The 24,899-nt window shown below is 44.7% G+C and overlaps 1 protein-coding gene across 1 annotated transcript in view; it reads left to right on the top strand.

Annotated features, from left to right (window-relative positions):
• cbfa2t2 (CBFA2/RUNX1 partner transcriptional co-repressor 2) overlaps window positions 1-23,913 on the top strand; it is a 33,295-nt gene extending 9,382 nt beyond the window's left edge. The window contains exons 2-11 of the mRNA XM_029502629.1: window positions 15,380-15,541; window positions 15,811-16,052; window positions 16,205-16,294; window positions 18,303-18,487; window positions 18,591-18,844; window positions 20,670-20,755; window positions 20,943-21,135; window positions 22,391-22,459; window positions 22,688-22,878; window positions 23,563-23,913. Of these exons, the coding sequence (XP_029358489.1) occupies window positions 15,380-15,541; window positions 15,811-16,052; window positions 16,205-16,294; window positions 18,303-18,487; window positions 18,591-18,844; window positions 20,670-20,755; window positions 20,943-21,135; window positions 22,391-22,459; window positions 22,688-22,878; window positions 23,563-23,913 (1,823 nt within the window). The remainder of the gene's footprint in view (window positions 1-15,379; window positions 15,542-15,810; window positions 16,053-16,204; window positions 16,295-18,302; window positions 18,488-18,590; window positions 18,845-20,669; window positions 20,756-20,942; window positions 21,136-22,390; window positions 22,460-22,687; window positions 22,879-23,562) is intronic.
• Window positions 23,914-24,899: the final 986 nt, after the last annotated feature.

The raw sequence follows: 24,899 nt of genomic DNA, 5'->3' as shown, positions 1-24,899 counted from the left end.
TTTGTTTTCCTGTTGTTCTTTTACTTTAAGTTGACTTCATTCGCTTCTCTTGAGTATATTTGCAGGGTGGAAGCCATCTTTCCGTCATACAAGTATAACAAAATGCAGGTGCGTTGTTGCGTTTAAACAAAGCATGTTCTCATTTAGTTCCTGTTGTGTCGGGCCCGGCACAGATCTCCTGGCTGGTGAGGTTGAGGTTAGTCAGAGCTGTTTTGGCTGAATTTTCTACACTGTAAGATGGTAGAGGAGCTTGATAGCTGATAAGGCCACAATCACTCACACAGCCACAAACTTTGACTCAGCGCAGTGTGAAGTGGGAAAGCTTTTCACTGTCGGAAGCTGTGGCCGGGAAGAGAATACAAAGCAGCACCAAAATGTTTTTTTTATTCCGGCTTATGAAAATATCTGTCATCATTTCATACTGATTTGGCATTAGCTCTCCCTGTGAAGCCTCTTCACTCAGCTTACCCTTTGAACCTCCTCAGTGAGTGTAAAGAACAAAATATTTTGTGAGCTGTATCATCAAATGTAATTTCCAGTTGAAGTCTGAGCCAGCGGCGCTGATGAGGCCTGTTGCCCAAGGGACCTTTGTTTCCATCAGAGATAGTTCACATTTCCCAACTTCCCTCGTGATGCTGCCTGCAGTGGTAAACCTGTTTCTACCTGAAAATATCAGGCATTAATTTAACTGTCCACAATTTCACTGTGCCCATGTTTTAAAGATGTGGCTTTACTTCAGCCTAAAGACCCGAGAAATCAACCGCTCTTGGTCAATTAATGCTAGCAAGTGACTGTTCATTTCTACTAATTTGTGCTGCTACTTGTTGCTGCTCTAATAAATTTTTGATAATGATACAACCCAATGGAGTGTGAACCACAAAGATGTTAGATAGCATTGGTACATGACCTCACTCTGTTATTTTGACTGTATTGCAATTGTTGGTGCGATGAGCGCATTAAAGGGAGTTAAAGACAAGTTTGCAGACACAAGCAATGCAGGGAGAAGATGATGTTGCTAAATTAATGCGCTTTCCCCTTCAGCACACCATATGAAGCTCATGGTCACGTGTTGCCAACACAACAGCACCATTGCTCGCTGTCATGATATATCAATGCTTTTCCCTAACCTATCTGACAAACTGAGAACTGTATGCATATGGCTCATTTAGAGCCAAACGTTGCGTGATTTAAAAATGCACATAGATCAATGTGGAAAGTCAGTGATCCCCATTTTGTTATGCAGTCATCAAGATCCCCTGTTCCCTCCTTTCATTTTTTTTCCCTTTTTTCTCTAAAAAAAAAAAAAAAAAAAGAAGCTGTTTACTTTTTCTAAAAGTGGAAGTTTGGTGAGGGAGCGTGTGAACAGAAACAGATGCTGCATTCTCTCTTGTTCCATCGCTCTCTCTCACTCTTTATCTCACACACATGCACACAATGGCAAACAGCTGCATGAAGCCAAAGCAGCTACAAGGAAGCCGTACAGAATGCAGACATGCATGCCGACTTTTACCATTACAAAGATGACACGTATAAGACGTTATGCTCACACTGATTTCCTCTCTTTTGAAGTGCAGTGTGTATAGTCAAGGCTAATATGTTCTTAAAAGAATGTCAGGGTTTGCTTGCAGACCGTCATAAGCACCAATTATCACATAAAAGACAACAAATGTGGCTACTTGTGCTACACTTAAGTGTTTTATTTTGTGTGGCCACTTCTGGCTTATAATCCCCCAGAAATATGATACAGTTCCACGTCCTTCCTCTGTTAAAAGCTTGCACATGCTTTGACATGTCTGGCAGCGGCTCGGACAAGCTTGTTCATGGGAATAGTTTTTAAGAAGATATGCATTGAGTGCTGACACAATCTAAGCGGATCAACATAAAATTTGTGACATATTTGCTATGTCATCTTGAAGGTCAAATGGTCTTGCTCCCTGGTTTTGACTGAAGGTGTAATCTAAGCACTTTTTGGGTTTGATGTCTTGCTGCTGGAAGTTTTGACATTATTCATATTAAGCATATACAAATTTTTCACAAGATTAATTGATAATGCCCAAGTCATTATTTGACACTGTAGTAAACTACTACTAAACTAATGACACAAAATTATTGAGGTTTTTGAAAGTCAGTGCATCCAAGTCATTTTTTATTCATTCAAAATTATATATCTGACCATATTGAAACAATCAGTGAACACCTCCTGAAAGTTTCCAAATATGTTATGGGATATAAAAAGGAAGATGGGTGAAAATATGATTGAACCTGTCAGTCTTGTGAAATCTGTCTGTAGCTTGTGACAAAACACAGCAGCAGGCTCGCTCACCTGCTCCCTGTCAGTGAGTACACCTGGGTTACATTTGTTTTAACAGTCGCAGCGTCAGTTGCAACTCGCCGTGTACGCTGTGCTACAATAGCATGCGGACTACAGTATGTAGCTTCAGATGCACGTCCCTCCTCCTTTTTCCATCTTTCCACCCCCCCTCCCTCTATCCCCCTCTCACAGCCACCTGGCCTTGCCTCTGAGCCTGCTGGCTGACCAGATGCACCGTGAATAGAGCAGGCCTGCGATGAGAGAGGAGGGGAGATAGTGGTTATTATGGGCGCTTATTTAGTCAAACGTAGTTTTTAGACAACCCATGGCAATATAACAACCGGCTTTTATGATAACATGCAATTACTCATGACGTTAGTGTGGATATCACCTGTGTTTGAGAAAGGCGGAACCGAATTGAACCGACGCTAATGAACTGTTTGTTTATCTTGACAGCATTTTTGTTTGTGTACACGGCCAAGTCTCGCACGTTGATTGTGTTCTCTCAATTGTCAGTTGTCTAATTAAAACCAGATTAATGTCTTATTTACTGCAGACTTAGAGTGATCATAGTACACGTCTGTACTTTCTAAAAGTAAACTGGTGAAGGGGATAATAGGCAAGAGTGAATGGAAGCATGCCGGCTGCCCAGTTTCAGCCAGGCTCCATTATCTTAACCTGCATTGTCTCTGGAGCACCGTTTGCTCAAGGCCAGGCATAAATCAGACAGTGATTTAAGTTTAACTCAGTGAAGATGGAGCGCAGAGGATAAGAGAGTAGAGGGGGAGAGAGAGAAAAACTCATTCATGCTCCTGAAGTGTCCCCCCCACCCCCAAGTGGCTTGGCTGGCGAGGCAGGGCTGAGCCATCCGCATTAAGGAGCTGAGATAGAAGGCATCAATGGAAGAGCCTAAAAAGGGTGGGGGGTGCTTAGTATAAAAACATTTTAAAGGGCAATCCCCACTTCTCTTGAAGGGGCAGAGCAGAGGGTGGTGATGAGAGGGGTTGCAATGCAATCTACCCACCCCCCCATACACACACCCTCCCTTTCCTCACACACATATGCAGATGCAGGCACACACACACTTTTGTCTCCTTTGGCACAGCCTCTTGTTTAGCCTTTAGGTGCCAAAGCAATTAGTCATGTTAATTGCAGGGTCCATTGCCGGTGAATGCAGGTTGAATGCAGCAAGTCAGCAGTGGATGATTGGCCAGGATCCATGGGGGAATTGCGTGTGTGTGTGTGTATGTGTGGGGTGGGGGGGGGGGTTGTATGGGAGGGGGCTCAGGGGGAGGTGTGGGTTGTGACGTCCACAGGAGAGCCCGGCCCATAAAAACAGAGGAGAGGTTAGTGTGTGGGAAAATAGGGGAGGAGCTAGAGCCAAAAGAGAGCTATCCAGAGGGTGGGAGGCTCATAGCCTGAGAGAGTTTGCGCGAGAGAGGACGCAAGTTCAACGAGAGGAAGAGAGAGGTAAATAAAATCAGTACAACGGTGCAGCGGAGGCAGATCCAGGGAAGGAGACAATTAGTGAGGGAGCGCGAGAGACACAGAGCCTTTGCATAAGAGAAAAAGAAACAGCAAATGCAGAAAGAAAGGGAGAGAGACAGAGTGTGTGCGTAGTACAGCGTTGTGCTGGTCTGCTCGGTTATCTGTCTCCATCTGGGTGCCATCTGTGTCTCTGGCTCTGGCCTTCGCCACACTGGAGCTCACATATGTGGGAATGCAAACACATGCCTGACATATGAAGGCGAAGAGTCACAGAAAGAGACACAAAGGGAAGGATAAGAGAGCAAAACCACGGCACTGCAGCTGACTTTCTCCAAGGACCTTAGAGTGGACTCTACTAGAGTGGAGGTAGGACATCACCGAGGATTTGTCTTATCTGTTGTCTCTTTTTAAAATTTATTCGTTTTTAGTGAACTGTGCTTATTTATCTCTATTTGAAAGTGAGTCCTCCCTCTTGCAGAGTGTGTGTGTGTACATGTGTGTGTCCCATCCTAATTCCTGGAGCATCTCTGCACTATACAGATGGTGTCTCATCCTTTCCTCTTCATCTCTTCATCTTTTCATCCTCGTCTGCTGGGGTAGGAGGGATGAATTTTTTTTCTGTGATTACTTCATTTAATCATGCACAAAAATCTTCTCCTGCCATACGGACAAAATACTGATTGTTGCAGAAAGTCCAGTCTGTATTGTCATGTACAGCCATCATGTTATTTGGAAGTAAATAGCATTGTTTTTGGTTGCTATTAAGAAGTTGTTCCAAAGATAAATCTCTCTGGCCGGCTGCATGGCTGTCGTCAAGTATGTCCCCTCATCTGTCTCACTCACTCTCCATAGTCTCATAGTTCATGCTCTCATGAGGAAACATCATCAGCAGCAGTTGACAGCAGTCTTTACAGTCAGCTAATCATGTAATTGCTTATAATTAGATTCTAAAAGTTGGAACGACAAAAGTAGAAACATAAAAACAAACAGTAAAAACTGTCTGTTTTTCCTTATATTGCAGCTTGTAACTGATCTATTATTCGCTCCCGTTGTGGCAAGTAGGAGAAAAATCTAATCTACTTGAATCGGTTATAATATGTTGGATCAGACCTTTGCGTTTTTCATCCTATAAGTTTTGTGTAAACACTAACATAAGTGGATAAATCAATCCAGAAATGTGATTGGCTCCATGTGTGAAAGGTGCTTATCCCTCTCAGCTGTCATTTAGTCAGATAGTAATCAGTTTTTCCGCTTGGCAAACAGAGCAGAAGAAACTAGGTAAAGAAGACGCGTCCATCTGCTGTACAGTATCGCAGTCATATGGGAAGACGAGTGAAACTGCTGTGTCTGTCTTTCATGCTGTGCCTACATGTTACACAACACTGACATCAGTTGGAATTTAATCCCAGGGTGCAAATGTCACACTGTTGTACCGCCGATATTGCATCGTGCTGCAATGTTGGGAAAGCCTTTTTCTGACAAAGGTAGCTTTTCTCCTTTATTCCTCATTTGCCTTGAAGGTGAAAATGTGTTCATTTTTTTATGCGTGGGGTGGGGGCGTATGTGGGGTTCGTCTCAGCCAGAGAAAAGGCAGAGAGACCTGGCTAATGTCACACCAGGCCAGGCCAGTCCATCAGGGAGATAGGAACGACTAACTGCCGGCTGCGCAGTCTCAAACAAGAGACCCCTGTCTGCTCTGCTGGACACTGTCACCCTCCTGACAGCAGGCACTGTTCTGTATCTGCGTATATATCTGTGTGTTTGTGCAAAGATCGCGGATGAGATGCTTCAGAGCGTCTAATTCAGAAATTTTTCACTCCATTCATTCTCGATGGGCAGTTACTGTTTTCGTCTTTTGCATTTCTGTTGCTTTGAAGTTTTCAATCAGGCACTTGATAAGTGTGTGGTTGTGTCTGGGGATGTCAGCGCATTTGTGCATGTGTGTGCCAGGTGTCTTGTAGACATTGTGTCTGCTGAAGTACAAGGTTACTTGTCTTATAGCGTTTTGTAGCTTTTTTCTTTCTGACCTCAATCGCAGCTGCGAGCTTTTTCTTCTGAAAGTGTAGTAATAAATGGAGGAACAGACCACCATGACCCATGCTCACTATGCTATTATCTGATGAATTCACGCCCCCCCCCCCCCCCCCTCTTTTTTTTTTCAACACACACATACACACAGAATAGAGCAGCTGCTTCAAGAGTTTGATGCAGGAAGTACTCTATTAGTTCCAGTGGCGAGGACTGTGATGTCTGGCCCCAAGGGTTCAGTGAGTGGTTGTGTATTTGAATGTGTGCGCCTATATGTGTTTGTATGTGTGGACGTGGAGGGATTAGGTCATTTAGCCAACAAAAACTCTGCACATTTAGTACAAGTAGCATCTCCTGACTGTGTAAATAGCTCTGAGTTAGTTTAGTTTGTAGACACATATCTGTGCCAGATCCAACCACCTGCCCCCCCCCCCAAAAAAAACAAAAAAAACAAAACAAAACAAAACAAAAAAAAAAAACTCCTAGTGCATCCTGACTGACACTGTATGGGAGCCTCTCTTCTTGTGCTAAGTGCATGAGTCAGAGGTCTCCTGCAGGGTCTGAGGGTCCTTTGCCGGTCTGACAGACCCATGCAGTGACCCAAGACAAAGCTTTATTTACTGGGCTGGTGAGGTCTGGAAGGAAACAGGATCAGCACATGCTTAAAAGGCTATAAAGTGACCACAACTTAACTCCTCAAACGAATCAATACAAGCTATGCCTTGAGATGAATAGGCCACGTAAACAGAGAAATAAGAACTAAAATCTCACAGGCATCTATGTATGGCACGGTGTGGCGTCGGTTAAACACGTGATATTTGGGATAAATAAAAGTTGGGAAACAAAGCTTGCCCGGCGTATGAAGATGAGAGAGTGAAATCAAGTTGAAAAAGCAACAGTCTCTGCAGGGTTGATCCTCCTTGTGTTCAGCACTAAACGCTACTCGCTGACTTCACACTGAAATATTTGTATTGCAAAAGATATGTAAGGGCGCCTTCATTTTTCTTATTTAGGATGCTCAGAAATACAGAACTAACATTGAGATTTTTTGAGACTATGTGAAAACACCAAGCAACTGGATACAATTAAATCTGTGTAACTTTCCTGGAAACATGCTGTTATACAAAAAACCCCAAAAGGCAAATGTTAATACCGGAGTGAGGGCAAAAAACAAAAAACAAAAAAAACAAAAAAAACAAAAAAAACAAAACCCCAAGTAAATTGTGTGCGCTTGTGTTGTTGGGTGTGTGGGTGGACAAGAAATGGGTGGTGCTGCCTCTCCTGGCGAGTTGTCTGTCTTAGTCATTATTTTCTCTTCACTGCCTTTCCCTCTGTCTCCTTTTGAGAATGCGCTGGCAAAATTAGAACATTTTCACCAAAAGAAAAAAAAAAAAAAAAAGGGAAAAAATATCCTTCAACTTTTCTTTCCTATTATCATTCGTTCCATGTTGTTTAACAGAAGATGTTACCCCTGCATCAGCAACCCTTGTGCATATACAAAAAAAAAATACATTGTGTTCTTAAACATGTGCAGTCAAATACCACAATAACATCCTCATCAAAACACATCTCTGCCCACACACTCATCCTGCACGGCCATCTCTATCTCATTTTCCTCTTTGTTTTGACCACAGCTGGCCTCTTTGTTTTACTTATCAGTCTCTCTCAACGGCTGCTGAGCTCTGCTCGTTCATACAGCTGGGCTGAGCTTGTCCACAGCTCCGTTTGTGGACTCTATGGACTGTTCCCTTAAACCTTTCGTGGAACAAATTAGTGTCCTGTATAGCACGTCTGGAAAAAAAGAAAAAAAGGAATGTGGGTTGTTTTTTTTTTTTAACTACTAAACGAGCAGAATTATTCAAATTAGAATTGAAAAGCCAAATCTTTCCCAAATTCCCCTGATGAGCAAAATAATGTAACTTGCTTTCACAACATATAAGATTGAGATCAGTCCATCTTGTGACATGACAGAGAAGTGAATGTCAGACAGAACAATTTAAGAGCCCTGAAACCTGAGACGGGGGACAATATCTCAAACGACTTGTGCACATGAGCCGTCAAGTTTGCTGTCCAGTAAACTGTCTTTCACCTGCCTAACGTCAGTAAAATGCCTAACATGTCTTGAGATGAACCGAAACATAAAGCGAGTTCGACTTTCTCAGCCTGTCTCCTGCATGGCCTGTGGTGAGAACAACATCTGGTTGGACCTGAGCCTGAGCCATTTGGCTGTTAAGGCCGCTGACACTCGGTCTGAAATGGGGAAATTTTAAGGTTGACGTTGTTTTCTTGAGTGCAGAGCTTGTATTTCGTTTTATGGACTACTGTAACTCACAAGTTATAGAGTGTGTATCTGTGTATGGATGTCACCCCGAAGTACAGACTTGAGGATAAGCAGTATTTTGCCTGGCTGCAGTTTAAGTTGATTGTCTGGGTTTATTATGTGTAGGAGCCACCCAGCCTCAATCTTCCAGACAGACTCAGTGATATACATCTACAGTGTTTGTCAGGGGAGCTCTATGAGTCTGTTTTGACATAATTTCTCTCCCCAGATGAAACATGCATGGGAAACAACTCAACTTACTTTTCATGGTCATGAAACTTTAAATTCTACAGCTGATTGTTTTTCACGTGGGAGTTTTGGGATCTAAAAATTTATGAGGCTCATGATGATTGATGGGCAAGCTAACCAATTAGCCACGGAGAGGTGAGAAGGGTTGTAACTGGATAGGCAGATAATCTACTGGCCTCAGAGAACAGAGCGGGTGTGTGTGTGTGTGTGTGTGTGTGTGTGTGTGCGTGTGTGTGTGTCACAGCCTTTGTGGCTGAAGGTCATGATTGATAGATTCAAATTGTCCTGGTTATGTCACAGTTGTTTTTTGTGTGGATGTGCGTACATGCGCCTCGGGCAGGCCATTTCACAGGTGTGTGTGTGTGTGTGCGTTATTTCAGGGATAGTTTGCCTGTCTCCGCTCAGCCGACGACAGCCTCACCACCTGGTAAATGGGGCCAGCAGACACACACTCACACATGATGACACACATCCGCTTCCACCTCTATCACTCATGCCCCAGCTGTGTGAGCGAAGCTGGAGTTTGTCTGTATTTAAAATTTGTGCGGCTATAAATAACACATTTTCATCTGACCCAGTGACAGTGGAGCCTGACACAAAGGCTGAATTTGTGTGTGTGTGTGTGTCAGAGAGAGAGAGAGAGATAATCGGTGTATCAGATCAGTCCCCATCCTTGTTGTTGATTAAAAATGATGTTTTTTGGTCTGTTTGAAAGTTGTCTTCTTTTAATAGCATCTTCAGCACGGGAGCATGGGAACTTGGGAGTAACTTCAATAAGTTAGGTTGATGTTTATGGTTATGGTGCTTTATCAAGAAGCAGATGTTTTTTTGAATGGTTGCTCTAAAGAGAGTTTCATCCTCATCCAAGTCTTGGAAACCCTTCAGAAGCTTGACACTTCAGAAAGTTAATTTTTCCACCTACTTTGCTGCTCTATAATAGGCGATGTGATGTGACAGAGCTTTAGGGTTTAAAGAAATTCTCAACTCGGAAATCAAAGGAAAATTTTTGACTTTATCTCTCATTTTTCTCTTTGAGAGTTTTTTAAGGTCACAAACTTAAAATCGTATCAATCTCCATATTCTCCCTTTGGTCTGACCTCATGTACACGTGGACACTTCGTTCTCACTGTCCGAGCTCTGCCAAACCTACTCTCCCTCCTCCGCCTCCATCATAACATCACTGTGCTTCTTTTTTCCTGCTCATTCTTAGTTTTTATGGACGACGTCTGTCTGCCTCGCCGTCCCCACTTTCGGTTTTTCTCTCCCCGTGCCACTAAGTACATTTCCATTCCTTGATTCTTTTTTTTTTTTTTTTTCGCTATGTGGCATGCTGGATTACAGTAGTGTTTTTGTAATTATCTCACTGAGTGACGAGGTTATGTGAGGGCTTCTCTCATCATCACTCCGTCTCAGAGTTCACTCCTCGAACACATCTGTGCTTCTTCTTGCGGTGCGTGATGAAGTGACATACAAGTCTGTCTTTGTACCTTCTTTAACCTCCAGCTCTATCGTTGCCTACCTCTCATACTACACACTTGTCTCCTTCTCTCCCTACCTTTCTTTACATCTGTCTCCCACTTTCCTCCCTCGCTGTCAACCTTGCCACATCCTCATCCCTCCCCTCCCGAGTGGAGTGAGGAGTGTTGACATTGGGCTTTGTCCAAATATGTAGTCTACGGGGCTGGTAATGAGAGCCAAGGAAAACAGCCTGGGTCTGAGTCTGACAACCAACCTTGTCTTTAAGATGAAACCAAATAATAACAGTATTTTCTATCCGTGTTATTCCCTCCCTCCCTCCCATTCTCCACTGTTCGCTCCAGCTCTGCTGCCTCTAATTTGTAGACTAATATTTTATTCCTGTGGGTGCTCGTTTAATACTTTCTGCAAAAGTGTTGATAACTCTTGTGTGCTACAACAGGAATGCCAAACAGGAAACACAGATGAAAATCTATCCCGATATTTAATGTTTTGTTTTAATGCAGGGCTGAATTTGAAAACAGTATATGTATATGTATATTTATGTTAATGAGCTGTGTCAAATGGATTTGTTAAATGAGGCTTGTGGTTATAAATCAGCGCACTTAAAACTGTGTAGTAAAACGTATGTGATGAAGTGAAGCCACTGTCTCGTGGCAACAGTTGAGGAGGTGTCAGCCCCCAAGAGACCAATAATGTTAATTAAGTTGATTGAAATAGCGGACAGGACACGCGTTTCATCGTTTTCAGAAATTTGACACTACACACACACACACTCAAGCTGTTGTCTTGAAGCTGCTGTCTAAATGTAGTTATTACAGCAACCTGACACTGAGGGAGACCATGCGCTACAGAACTATCTGTTTTATAAGTGCTGTGTGTGTGTGTGGATGGAGGTCAGGATGGAGCACAGGATAGAGGAACAGATGTGCGCTGTATTGTGGTGGTGTGCGTGGACGGACGGGGACCAGGTGCAGCTTTTGTCTCTCTGGCATTTAAGTCCACTCGCTCGCATTCAGCCGCCTCGTGCCTCCCATCCCCTCCCTCCTCCTTGTTCCTCCTCTCTTTGGAGGGAAAGCAGAGTTGTGTGTGTGTGTGTGGAGGAGGGGGCAGCCTTGGCTTCGTGGAGCAGACCCCCCTCCCCCTCCTCCCTCACAGGTGACTGTTGGAGGTCCCAGCTGGCCAGCTCTTGGCCGATTAGATCCATATGGTCCAGGAGGAGGGGGTTGGTGCCCATCAGAGGCCTGTTAGCTTGTCCCTTTTTTGCCCTAAGCACTAAGACAAGTCCCCCGTTTGTCTGTCCACAATATCTGGTGTGATCAGTTTTCAAATCAAAAGGTCTGTGCTCTTTGTTTATTTTTAGCCGTATGGGAGCTGTGCTGATGCTGATCAAACTAAGATACTGCCTGTATGTTTCAGATGTGTTTATGGCTGGATGCAACTGGATTCTACACTGTAAAGGAATATAACAACATTTTGGAGAACTCACTTGTCTGGTGAACATTAAGCTGAATATGAAAAGTAAAAAATAAGCATGAAAAGCAAGTCAAAGTCAAAGTCCTCGAAAAAAAAAAAACGGGGTAAAAAAATATTTTAGAGCTTAAAAGCTGTCTTACTTATGTGTGACAATATGCTCACTGTGTCAAGTGTCGGACTGAAACTTCTTGTTCTGGTGTTGGGCAGAAAGCTCCAGTGAAAAGCTAACTGTAATGTTTTCATAAAGACAAGCCCCAACACATATTTATGACATTTATCACCTTGTTCCTTCTTTTAAAGTGTGCTCAGCCAGCCACACATTCCCTTTTCTCATTACTCCTCTAATTCTTGGTAGAAAAATACATATTTCATTGTTTAGTCTGTTCCATGTTAAAGTGTATGTGGTGGGTGCGTGCACGCGCGTTAGTAACCTACATAGTTGAAGCGTTGCACATGCTGTGCATTGTCTTTGCTGCTCACTGATAAATGAGTAAGGTCTGTGTTACATCTTCTCTCACCTCAACACTAATGACAGGACAGCGATAGCAGAGCGCACACACACACACACACACGCACAATCTCACATCAACACACAGCAACCTCATGACTCACAGCTGCCAACCTTTCACAGAGTTTAAACTTCAGAGTTAATCCATGAACTTAATAAACCCTAACACTGAACACATTTATTTATCCATCATTGCTTCACGTGCAATTTATTCGCCCCGAGTCAAAGTAGGTTATCCATCCTTGACACCGGCAGCTAAATGTATGTTCTTTGCACTTTATTTGCCTTGTTGTGTCTGATTATTTCGTGAATTGCTTTCAGCCTAGGTGGTGGCTCAACGGGAGCTCCCCTGTTCTGCTGTCTGTCTGTCTTTCCCTTTTTCTGCCTCACCTGCAGAGGCAGAGGCAATTAAAGCTGATTGAATGTTTTAATGCATACAAGCGTCACCTGAAGCTGAACAAACGATGAACACCTGGTTAGCAACAGCAGCCTCACCACAGATGCACATTACTTTTCCATCCCTGCAATAACAACCATTGTAGAAAGCAAATAAGTCAGCCCAGGTAACGTACAGCACTGTAAAACTTAATATGGACATATATTTACATATGACGTTTTTAAGAAGTAAGAGAGGCAGCCCAAGATGGTGTGAGCTCACTTATTATGCAAATATATTTGTCTTTATCTGTCCCAAATGTCAGATATATTTCACAAGTGGAGATGATGCCTTACTTGCCTGTGTTGTCTACAGCATGCACTGATTCACTGATCTCCTCACTGTGCTATTCTCTCTTCTTCAAAGTGTTGTTTATGCATTATGGTATTTCCCAGTAATCCTGTTGGTGTGTGGTGAGGAGCTTTGGGGGCCTCCCCTTTGTTCCATTAGAGCCAAGATGACAGGTGGCATTTAGGTCAGGCAAACACTCCACATCCTCCTCTAAGCCAATATTCACCTGAGTTAACATTAGACCACTTTGTGCACTCTGTGTGTGTGTTGTGCGTTGTGTGGCTGCTGTGACAGCTGCCTCCCCTGACAGTCTTGTGACTGTGTACAGTGGACTCAGGTGCTCGCAAGCCCGATGAAGTCATCCGGCTGTGTATGCTGTCTAATAGACAAGCAGAGGCAATTCTCCACGGGCTGTCAGCGCGACATGCACACACACCTGATGTCTCCTGTTTTGGCCCTTGCATCTGGAAGGGCTAATGACAGACCAGCCTGTATCTTAAGATTGTGTGAACGCAGCTGCAACCTCATTTCTCAGTTCCAAGCCGAGGTGTACACAAAGCCATTTTCTCACATGGACTCCTGAGATTCGGAGGGTCAGGCGCGGCGCCGTCAGTCGCCTTTTCACACAAAGTAACGGACAACAGTCTTGTGAGACATGTTCTCACCTACTGGATATATTTGGTTTAGGTAAGGGTGTGCACCTGGCAGGCAGTGACACAGAAACCAGCCTTTTGCTCACATCATTTCGCAGTAGTCACGTGATGGAAACGCCATCGATGCGATTTCAGCAGACAGTGACGTGCTCTGTTCACACATGAGCTCAATCGGACATTGCCCAGACTTTTTGCCAGGGCGCTGGCAGGGTTGAAGTCTGTTTTACATCCAGATTAACCGATTGAGACATTTGCGTTCTCACATAAAGCTGCAGTGAGTAAGGACTAGACACTTAGAAGAATCATGAGGCATTAATCGACATATGTTTCTGTCTGTTTTGCTTGTTTGCGTTCTACGGCCTGTCTGTCAAACACAATAGGCCTACAAGCACAGCCTTTCAAAGCTTGATTAGGATGACGGGTAATTTGGATACGAAACTTGACTTCCCTGCCAGTGAAGAACTGTTAATCATATGTTGACAAATAACTTGTAAATACATTTACACCCAACACTGCCATATAGCACAAATCGAACATCCAAATCCCCGGGTCTCCTGTCTGTATAAAGTTGTTTACATGGTAACAGTGTTGACACTAAGGCCATATGCCCCGTTGATTCTGTTATTGAGATGTCAGTCTAATTTCCTGGCCATATGGACAGAGTGTGCAGAGCTTTGGAACTGGTGTGTGTGCGTGCTGCAGGCCGCTTCCTGCGGTGCACTGGCAGGCCATGCGTGTGGCGGGTATGACAGTCCAAATGTCTGCGTAGATCCCTCCTTCCTGCCCCCTATGTTGGTGAACAGGTGGAGCGATGGCAGGCAGGCCACGGGGCTGACAAAGAGTGAGAGGAAGAGGGGCAGAGAGAGAGAGGACTGCAAAACAGAAGGAACAACAGTCCAAGCTGTATGATGAGTTGCAGACGTGACAGATGAGTTGCATCGACATTTGCTGTGAAGGTGGCAGCAAAGCGAAAGCTTAGCTAAGTTCAAATATTTATTATATGCAAGTATATATTCTGATTCGACCTTCCTCTGAATTCTTAATGCATTGCTTTCTGCATGTTTTTACGTATTTTACGCCTAAAATGCTTTTTATTCATCGAATAGGTGTGATCCCTTCTTTTGAGGTCTCCTGAGTTACATGCTGACGGCTTAAACCTTCCAACTTAAGCCTTTATAAACTGAGACTCTGTGGCTCTAGGCCACGCAGAGTTCATAGCTGTGAAAAAGATATACAGGGGACCATTGAGGCCAAAGCCTTAAAACCATGAAACCACATTTAAAAAGCTGCTCACTGATGACCCATGACCTGTGAGACCATGCTTGTCTATTAACCGTTGATTCTTAGAAACGTCTGATCCACTCTAAATGGAAACGGGACCCAGCCTTCATGGATCTCTGAGACACAAAGACAGCTTCTGATCCCACAAGCCCCCACAACCACACCCCCTCCCACCACACTCTCTTTAAATAAAAAAAAAAAGGGGGGGGGGGTCTTATCTGGTGGTCTCATTCAGCACCAAATAGCATATTGAAAAGTTGCATTTAACATTCAAAAGCTTTGCCGATCTTGTTAGTAAAGTGTGAAATAGCGGCTTCCCTTTCTCTCCCTTTCCCCGCCTGCATTTTCTGAGTAGCTCAATGAGTGGCCATTCTTCTTCTTCACAATGGGCTTCTTCAGCGTTTCTTCTGTTATTGATCTGAATAGTTGGGCACAGGGGGCTAAACTTTAGACATCTGGCTCATTGATGGAGGAGGGGTGGGGGGCAGGGTGATTGCAGCCGTGGCAGTAGGTGTTGTATGATGAGAAGTTGCGGGGGGGGGGGGGGGCATTTTCTTTTGAGACTAGAGCTAAATACTTTAACCACTGAGCTTGTGGTGGTTTTTATTTGCTCTTTTTAATTGAGACAAATTACTAGTGTGTGAAAAATCTAAAGACATATTTATCAAAATATCTTGTTAACAATTACTAGTTAGTTAAAACCAAAGGAACAAATTTCAAGCAATTTCTAGATCCGTGCAGCAGAATTGAAATCATAGAAAGAGTTTTAGCTTTTTCTTTTGTACCCTTAATTCAACGTTGTGTCCACAGGACATGTTTTTGGTTTGTGACCCACAGCTGAACTGTCGTCCTTCTTCTGCAGACAGTAGAGAGAAGAAGAGCCCTGCCATGCCCGGTTCTCCTGTGGATGCTAAGAATCATTCCAGATCAGCCCCCAGCAGCAGCAGCACCAGCTCCACGATGCCACCCCTTCCCTCTGTCAACCCCAGCGGCCCTCGTCCGGCCTCTTTTTCAACAACAGCATGTAAGGCCCTTTGTCAAATTACTTCTTTTCTCACGTTTTTTAATAATTAGCCCCTGATATTCATCGCTCTCTTTCCCTGGCTTTCCCTGCCTCAGGGGCAACTTCATACAGGGTGTTCCACGCCTCTGTCCACCCCATGCAATAATTAGTATAATTAGTAATAATGTAAACAGTGAAGCTGATAAATTTGAGCTAACCTTGTCTGAAGGAGCTGGAATTACATGGTCATAATAAGTGAAACAATCTCTATCCAACCTTTTAATGGCCAGTGACCAATGGGAATCATCATTCCCCACCAACCTTGAATGCAGTGCCATCTCCACCGCAACGCTACAGCAACGGACCATCTTCTTCCTCCTCCTCATCGCTAGCTAACCAGCAGCTGCCGGCCACCTGTGGGGCTCGCCAGCTGAGCAAGCTGAAACGTTTCCTGACCACGCTGCAGCAGTTTGGCAATGACATTTCTCCTGAGATTGGAGACAGCGTCCGAAGCCTCGTTCTAGCCCTTGTGGTGAGTCCTTTATAATCAAGTTAAAGATGAATAAATGCAACATGCTCGTGTTTACCAAAAAAAATAAAAATAAATTACCACCCTTTCCAAAATTACCACGATTTCACATAGTCACATAATTCACCAATGTCTTTCTCCCACTTGTCTCCTAGAATTCAACAGTTACCATTGAAGAGTTTCACTCACGTCTTCAGGAGGCCACCAACTTTCCCTTGCGGCCATTTGTTATTCCCTTCCTGAAGGTAAACACTTCATCCTCCTACACATCCCTCTATATTTGCTTTGCATTATTCTGTTGAATCCTCTTTTCTGCGCAGCAGTATTTTCCCTCCCCCCACTGAAAGTATCACCTTCCCATCAGCCTCATATGTCTCGGTTGAGTCAGCTATGCTTCATTATTCATTATAAAATGAGTGATGAACAAAGTCCTTGACGTTGATAAGCCCCTGATTTAGGATCAGACTAATAACTTATGAGTAATCACATCACAGCCTTTGAGTTGTGTTGACAGAAAAGCAAAAGATTTATTACACTTTATCACAATAGGTACAGTGCAGCAGCTTATAAATAGGCCTCCGTTTAGGTTGTCTAATTGAATAAAGTGCATATCAGCAGTTCAAAGCAGCTATCAGGATTGACTTGACAAGCAACAGATGAGTGTGTGTATGTTAAACAGCCTCTTGAGCCCCTTTGTAACCAAGGGAGTCTGCAAGAGTATACTTTTTAGGAGGTCATTTCAGTAAAGCAGCCCATAAATCTTCAGTCAGTTGTACCGCCTGTAACTTCAAGCATTCGAAAATCTGCTTTTTTCCACGTTTACCTCTTACTCACCTCTGGAGCCCCTCCAGCTGTCTGTCTGAGGGTGCTGAGACAAGAAACCTCTGTTCCCCTCTTTCTGCTAATTTATTGCGAGGGGGGGTGGGGTCCCCACAACTTAATCCAACTCCTTCAGAGTAGACTATCTTAAGAAAAAGGGGGAGGGTGGGAGGGTAGGAATGGTCAGATGGGACAAAGTCAGCGGGTAAGGCAGTGGAAAAGAGAGCGAGGGAGAGAGAGAGAAAGCAAGTGGAGTGTGAGGAGGCGAGAGCGAGAAGAAGCTGGGACTCGGAAGTGTGAAACATGCCTATAAAGTGTTCCCTTCCATTTTTTATGGGTTCCAGTGTGCCATATGGAGCCGCTGTCCTGTTAAAAGAGCATTCAGCTGGCAAGGCGCCGCCAATCTAGCATCCGCCCCGCTGAACCCCAGAGAGCCCTCCGCTGAATTGACACACAGCACATGTCTGCTAGCTGAGGCCCCCAGGAGGAGAAAAGAGGCAAAGGATCATGGGAGAAGGACTAAAGAGAGCACAGGGGTGTTACAGAAGACAGACTATGAGGCAGAAACATCAGCATCGTCAGGGTGAAGTAGGAGAGACAGTCAGGAGATGGTAGGGCAAGGTGAGACTGGCTGACGAAAAGGTGTCTGAGTCTACGGAATGTGCTAGATGATGCTCCAAAGACCTACGTGAGAAGAAAGGGCGATTATCTGGATAACTGGAACAGCACGGTTACTTAGCTGGTTTCTCAAGAAAACGGAGAACAGGGAGTGAGGAAGTGCCGTAATTGCAAACACACTGGAGTCTGTTCCTAATTAGGGAAACTCAGGGAACAAAAGCGAGATGGAAAGATACGATGGAGACAGCAACAGATAAATATTGGGCAAAAAAAAAAAAGAGGAGAGCAAGAGGTTTAGAAATGAGGGAAACATGGAGCCTGTGTATCATTTGTCTTGAAATGTTTCTATATTTTTAAGCCTCAGTATCATCCTTACATATCTTTGCTGTGACCAATAAGGAGTTTGGTAACCAGCCTCAGCAGCAGCTTAGAAAAATCAGCCGTTTTTCATTTGAGAGAGGAGAAACCGCAGCCACCATGGAGGCAGCCACAGAACAACACCCAGACCCAGATTGAGCCCCACAGCCAGACCTCAAGGAGTCAGCACATCCCTTTACAGACCCTCCTCCCTCCCAGCCTTCTCCCCCAGGAGGTCTCTTAGTTCTATTACAGGGTGGTTTTGGTCTGATGAGGAGAGTTTTGGTCCGTTTTCACCAAAGCTTTCTTTAACCAGAAGCTGCCTGCTGCTTCTCTTTTCTCTGTGTATCAGCCTCTGAATGCCTGGCTGATATGTGAGCGACTAACAAGTCCAACTATTTAGCCTGTTTAACCCAACTTTAAATATAAAAATGTACATTTTTTATTCTGTCTTTGTAGGCAAACCTACCCCTGCTGCAAAGGGAACTTCTCCACTGTGCACGGGCAGCCAAGCAGACCCCAGCCCAGTATCTGTCCCAGCATGAGCACCTCCTGCTAAGCACCACTCTGGCCTCCTCTCCCGACTCCTCTGAGCTGCTGATGGAGCCCCCTGAAGCTGGGAGCAAGAGACACAGCCCCAGCAGGTTAGAACAAAGCACAGAAACTGCTTCTATTAAGACCTGCACGCTGGCAGGATGAAGAATAACCCCAGCCTTCATTCATAACAGTTCAGCGTCTGTTTTGCAGGGCCAAGGAAAACGGTTTTCACGAGCGCCCACCCGTGGCCATGGAGCCTGCCACAAAACGAATTTGCACCATCAGCCCTGCTCCCCGACACAGCCCCGCCCACCCGCTGCCCCTCAACGCCCAGCTTCACCCAACTCCCCCACCCTTGCAGCACTACGCCCTGGATGACATCGCAGCACCGCACATCCTACACCGCGAGCACAGCCAGCGCATGCTGGAGATACGCGACCTGAAAGACAGGCCCAGAGTCCCCGGTACGTGATACTGTTTAAATGTTACGATTTTCAAACAATATGAATAGTCAGAATGAACATTTTATTCCTTTCCCGTTTTTGGCTGTCATGATATATTGACAAGTTTGGTCTTAGTCGTCCTTGGAGCGGTGTATAAGTGTTAAGTCCTTTAAAACAAACTGTTTTAGATGTTGATCCGATGTCATGATTAAATTTGCTAATTCATTAGCTGTGTCAGCGGTACTTGCTTGAACTGAATAAATCCTTCAGGACGGCGCCAGCTCATTATAGCTGGAATTATATTACTGCAGACCACATAAACACTAAGACCTTTTACCTCTGTCTGGTTCTGTACAACAGTGTGAGCGAAAATGGGTGATAAACACATGTAGGTATTAAATGGTCCACACATACATACACACGTATCATGTTCTCTGTGCGATAACGGGTGGTCTCTGTGTTTGCGTAGCCGCTCCCGCACGTCTCTGGAGGCTAAGCGTGTGTATAAACAGAGCCATACTGTCCAGGCAGCGAGGGTTGGATCTACTCTGGTGTATATCTGCCCTCCATTTGGACTTGTCAGCACACACTGGAAACAGCAGTAGCTCACAAACCCACGCGCACGCACACACACATACACTCACACATGATCACAAGCGCACACAAACGCTTACAGACCCACACTATGATATGCTCATGGTAGAGGTGCTGTGTTTACGAGGCCTTAGTCCCTTGTCTGACAGCCTCCCGCCCGCCTGCCGCCACTTAACTCATAGGCACACGTGCACACACACAAACACACGCACACACACATACATACATATATAAAGGCACACATATAAACACATCAGGCCATGCACTCATGTCTTTGAACTGATGAGCACTGATGAGAACCAGGAGTGGAGAGGAGGTTGAGGGGAAGGCAAATGTGTGTGTGTGTGTTTCTGTATGAGGGAATCATTAGTCTCTTCTGCAGGTCTAGTGTGCACGTGGCCTCGTTTCGGCTGTTTCTTTCTCAATTTCAAGAGGTTGTGGTTTGCCTCTTTGCAGCATTGTATGTGTGTGTGTGTGTGTGTGTGTGTGTGTGTATGTATGTGTGGGTGTATGGCTATGTACCAAGATGCTCCGAGTCTGTTCATGAGCACAAACTTGTGTGTGTAGAGTACTATTACTTTTAAATTAATAATTAAATGTTCCCTAAGTCACAGCATTGTGTAATAACTGAACTGGAATCAGAAATATACTGTGTGTGTGTGTGTGTGTGTGTGCGTGTGGGGTTGTAATGGTCCACACTGAGTCTCAGACCGGCTGGTTGTGTTTAGAAGTGGAGCCACTCCACTCAGCCTGAGTGTCTCCCTACTGGAATGCTGTGAGCTCCAGGAGGGGAGGTGCTAAGGGAGAAGTTTGGGGAGTGTGTGTGTGTGTGTGTGTGTGTGTGTGTGTGTGGTTGACAGCTGACTTCCAGATGTGTTCAGGCTCTGAGGGCTGGGAGTCTGTTTTGCATCACAGGCTTGTCTTTTTCTCTTTCACCCTACTTTCACGCTCACAATCACTCAGTCTATATCACTTTTTTTTTGTCTTACATTTTTTGCTTAGCATTTTATTTTACCTGGCTCCCATCATGCTTAGCTTTTTAGCTTACTTTTGACTTCCACGTCTCTTCTGTCATAACTAATCTTGTGGCGAAAGGATAAGCCATCACAAATTTAAAAATGAAGTGGTCATATTAAGAAAGCTATTTGAAAATGATACACTTTTCACTCACGTGCTGTCAGTTGTGGATTCTCTTAGATTGAAAAGAATGTTAATCATGTCGGCCTGTGGTTTGTGCGTGTTTTTTTAACAGGCACTAACGGGGGCTACCGTGAGGAGCCGGTGGACCACAGACTGACAGACAGAGAGTGGGCTGATGAATGGAGGCATCTGGACCATGTAAGTCCGCAGATATATACCACCAAGGTTAAAGGCTGTGATATAGGAAGAATGTCGGCGGGCATTTTACTTCATTACGATCATCAATGTTTTGTTACGACTCTTATTGATGCACAACATTGAGGCAGACTGGAGTTCTTTCCTATCATGCTGACGATGATTCATCCATCATTTTTTGCGTCCGCAGGTGTTGAACTGCATTGTGGACATGGTGGAGAAGACACGGAGGTCAGTGAGCGTGCTCAGACGATGCCAGGAATCAGACCGCGAGGAGCTCAACTACTGGAGACGACGTTCGAGCGAGCAGGAGGACCCACGCAAAGGAGGCTCAGGTTCTGCTCCTTTCTCCAAGACACACAGCCCTCACTCTGCAGAGTCCGGTGGGTTCTGCCATTTTCAAAAGAAAACTTGTTGGTATACTGCAGAAATGTTTTTGGTCCTCTCTGAAATAATGTTTGTTGGTGTCTCAGTCAATATTGACTAAAGAGTCTTTATTGTTAATACCTCAAGGTATTGAAAATACAAAAAAAACAACCAGCCCATCTACCATGATAATATTAACAGGGCAGACTGACCTTTTATGCTCATTTAGGGACAGTCCTGAAAAACAGACATTTCTCTGGCAGGAAATTGTGACAACTGGAAAATCACTCAAGGACACTGACAGTTGAATATTAGAGATAAATGACTTCTTCATACTTGATTGATTTAGAAACCAGACCCAATTTTATATTCTCAATGATGAAATATGACGGATTTGACAGTTTAAGGTAACTGAGATTGTATAGGTGTGAGCACGAACCAGTCTCATGCCTATTTCATACTCCATCTTGTGGATATTTTTTAGAACTGCACCCAAGTTCCACTGTGCGAGTGCATCCCTCCACAGTCAGTCCCACACTCTGCTGTGTACTGGCAGTGTTCTCTCTGACTGCCAGCCTTGCCGTCCCCCTGCTGGTCCATAGTCACAGACGAGTGCCAGGACTGGCCTGGGCCATATCGGCCACAGAAGGGCCGTCCTGCCGTCCTGCAGGCTCAGAGACCCAGAGCTGGCTAACTCGCAAGAGCACCATCTGGGCCCCCAGCCGGGAAGCCTGCCTGCCTGCCTGCCTGCCTGCCTGGGCTCGGGTGGAGAAAGACTGTAGAAGCGGGCGGGGGGGGGGGGGGTTGGTGGTGCACGCAGGCTTGGTTGAAGAGAGAGAATTTAAGTGAAGGAAAGAGAAAGGCACGGGTGAGACAGAGGAGATGAGCCAGCGACATAGAAATGAATTCAGATTCAGGGAGAGAAATTTGAGGGAACAGACAGAATGTTGACACAGCTTGTTGGTTCACATGTTCCCTCCAAGCCAAACACATTCCATTGTGAAGTTGTCAGATCTCAGATCAGTCCAAGACTCCGATAAACAACAATTACATTGGCTCTGTGGTCTATATATATATATATATATATACGGACTTATTTACATCCAGAATAACAAAGACAGTATCACTGCCTGTCCGCCTTTCTTTGTTAGCACCTGTTACCTTGATTGAGCTGTCAGTCAGAAACTGAACCATTATTTCAACAATTAATCATCTTAATATCTCTATAAGCCCTGGCAGGTGTTAATCCCTTCTGTCTCTGCTTTCCCACAGACTCCCTGCGCGACTTTGCTCCCCGGCCAGGATCAGCATACGTTACAGATGAGATCTGGCGGAAAGCTGGTAAGGACACCAAAAAAAAAAAAAAAAAAATCGAAATTTTAATTAGTGGGGAAAAATGCAACTATGTTCAGTTTGACTCAAAGATAATCACAATGCATTTTATCAAACTAAAGTAACTAAGATTAAGGGCCTTAACGTGGTTCGAGGTAGAGTACATCTAAGGTACTGCTGTGTGGTCCATTTTTTACCACTGCTGAACAAATAATGCTCATCTTCCTTGCTACACAGAAGAAGCGGTGAATGAGGTGAAACGTCAAGCCATGGATGAGGTTCAGAAAGCAGTAGCAGAGGCCGAGCAGAAGGCTTTTGAGATGATTGCTGCTGAAAGGGCTAAGATGGAAAAGACTCTGGCTGAGGCGAAGAGGAAGGCTCAAGAGGATGCCATCATGGTCATCAACGAACAAGAGGACTCCAGTGAGGTGAGCACAGATATAGGTAATGGAACCGATACAATAAGTCTAAAGTGCTGCACTAAAGCACAACCTGATTTCTTTTTACCCTATAAATAACTGTACACAAGCGATCCAAAGGTTGCTGTCAGAGATAACATCTCTGTATTAATAATGGATCAGGAAAAAACTCACAAATAAGCATCAGCTGACCCCACTGCTGATTGTTTCAGTGTCTTTCAGCTCACTGAGTTTTTCTGCCCCCTACATCTTGGGCTCATTGTTGTCACATGTAGATGCCCCCCCCCCCACCTAAAACCCCCCTGCATGCTGTTTTACCAGCAATAAACAGCAGACTATATGGCTTCTTAGCAACTCGCTGGTGGGGACATAACGGCAGAGACAGATGGCTCCCTCAGGAGTTAGCAGAAACCAACAGCAGAGCTAAAATGAAAGTGAATATTGCTCTTAAAGTCTTTAGAGACGTGGCTCCCAGTGAATGCTAAATTTACCACATATCTACTGGATAAAGAAGCAGCTGTAGTTAATTAAAATTTGGTTGTGTTCAGGCCTTGTTTTCGCTGCTCCCAAGTGGGACAAAAAGGTTGTCATTGCAAATTTAACTTTTAGTTTTATTTTGGAGGGGTGTCAAATTCAATGAATGACTGTACACAAATGTGTGAGCTTACAGTTGTTCTTCCTTTTACTCCTCAGTGCTGCTGGAACTGCGGCCGCAAAGCTAGTGAGACGTGCAGCGGCTGCAACGCTGCTCGATATTGCGGCTCCTTCTGCCAGCACAAAGACTGGGAGAGGCACCATCTCATCTGCAGCCCCGGACTTCAGGCTCAACCCAAATCAGTTTCTGCCATCACTGCAAGCCGGGTAGCTGCCATGGGCACAGCGGCAGCGGCAGCAGCTGGGGTGTCCCCCGTTGGCCTGACCGTGGTCAAGGCCAGCGACAGCGTGCCTTCAGTCTCCAGTCCTGGAGGAGAGAAACCTTCAGGTGCCTCTCGCTCCTCGACCCCCTCCACCCCTGCCTCGGCCGCTGAGGCCAACGGACACTAGAAAGTGAAGAACTTTACTCAAGCCGTAACCCATCCTCTTCCCTAACACGGAAGAATTGAATCAGCTCCATGAGGGAACTGTTTGTGGGTTAAGTTAGGGGAACAGATTTTTCATCACAATCTTTGGCAGATAAAGAGAGACAGATTATGGATGACTGTGTGCGTGATATGTCAACTGGGACTTTGGCTTTGGCAAAGGACAGAAGGACTCTCGTCTCAAATGCATCCATTGGAAAACAGATCTCCCCAGCAGATGGAAAGGCATTTGTCTTTGTCCAAAACCCCAAATCTTGGATTTGGGAGGGGAGGGGGAAAAAACTGCAGCTTGATCTCAGTTTATCTCTGGCTGCAGGGAGGAAGTTATGAAAGGAAGGCATATGAGAAAAGACAGAGGAGATTAGAAGACAGCGAGGTAGAAAACATCCCTCCCGTCAACTGATATTCTCACTTAAATGTGTATAAATTTAAGATAAGGAGGTGGTGGGGGAGGTACGAAATGTAAACGATGTAATAGTACCAGCCATAAAGCATCTGTCTTCTTCCTGTAAGAAAAAAAAAAATCTGACAGTAGACCACATACGACCGTCTCTGCAGCTCTCCTGTATACATAAATATTTGCTCGCCAACTTCTCGTCAGATTTCCTTGATGTGTGAATACGTATGTCAAATGGTTGTGCCGTCAGTGATTATTGTAAAGCAGATGATTACTTTTGTCAAAAGCAATATTAAAATGATGTGGTCAGGTATCTCAAGCTGTTTCTGCATTACCAAAGTTTCCAGTCAGTAAAGAGAGAGTCATGGTCGTAGACTGTAAATGTCCTCGTGAACAAGAGATACTTATACACTAATCCCCACATGTCATATCCGCTTGTATGAGTTTAACCAGGAAGGCTGGTCTCTATATTTCATTTCTGATCATCAGATATCTTTAAAGAACAGACGTAAAGGGAATGGTGGCTGATTGAGTAAGAGCAGGAGTCAAGATTC

Source organism: Echeneis naucrates, chromosome 5 (assembly GCF_900963305.1).
Source record: "Echeneis naucrates chromosome 5, fEcheNa1.1, whole genome shotgun sequence".
In the NCBI taxonomy this organism is placed as follows: Eukaryota; Metazoa; Chordata; class Actinopteri; order Carangiformes; family Echeneidae; genus Echeneis; species Echeneis naucrates.
The sequence above is the reverse complement of the archived record's forward strand: the minus strand, read 5'-3'. Positions and strand labels throughout refer to the sequence as shown.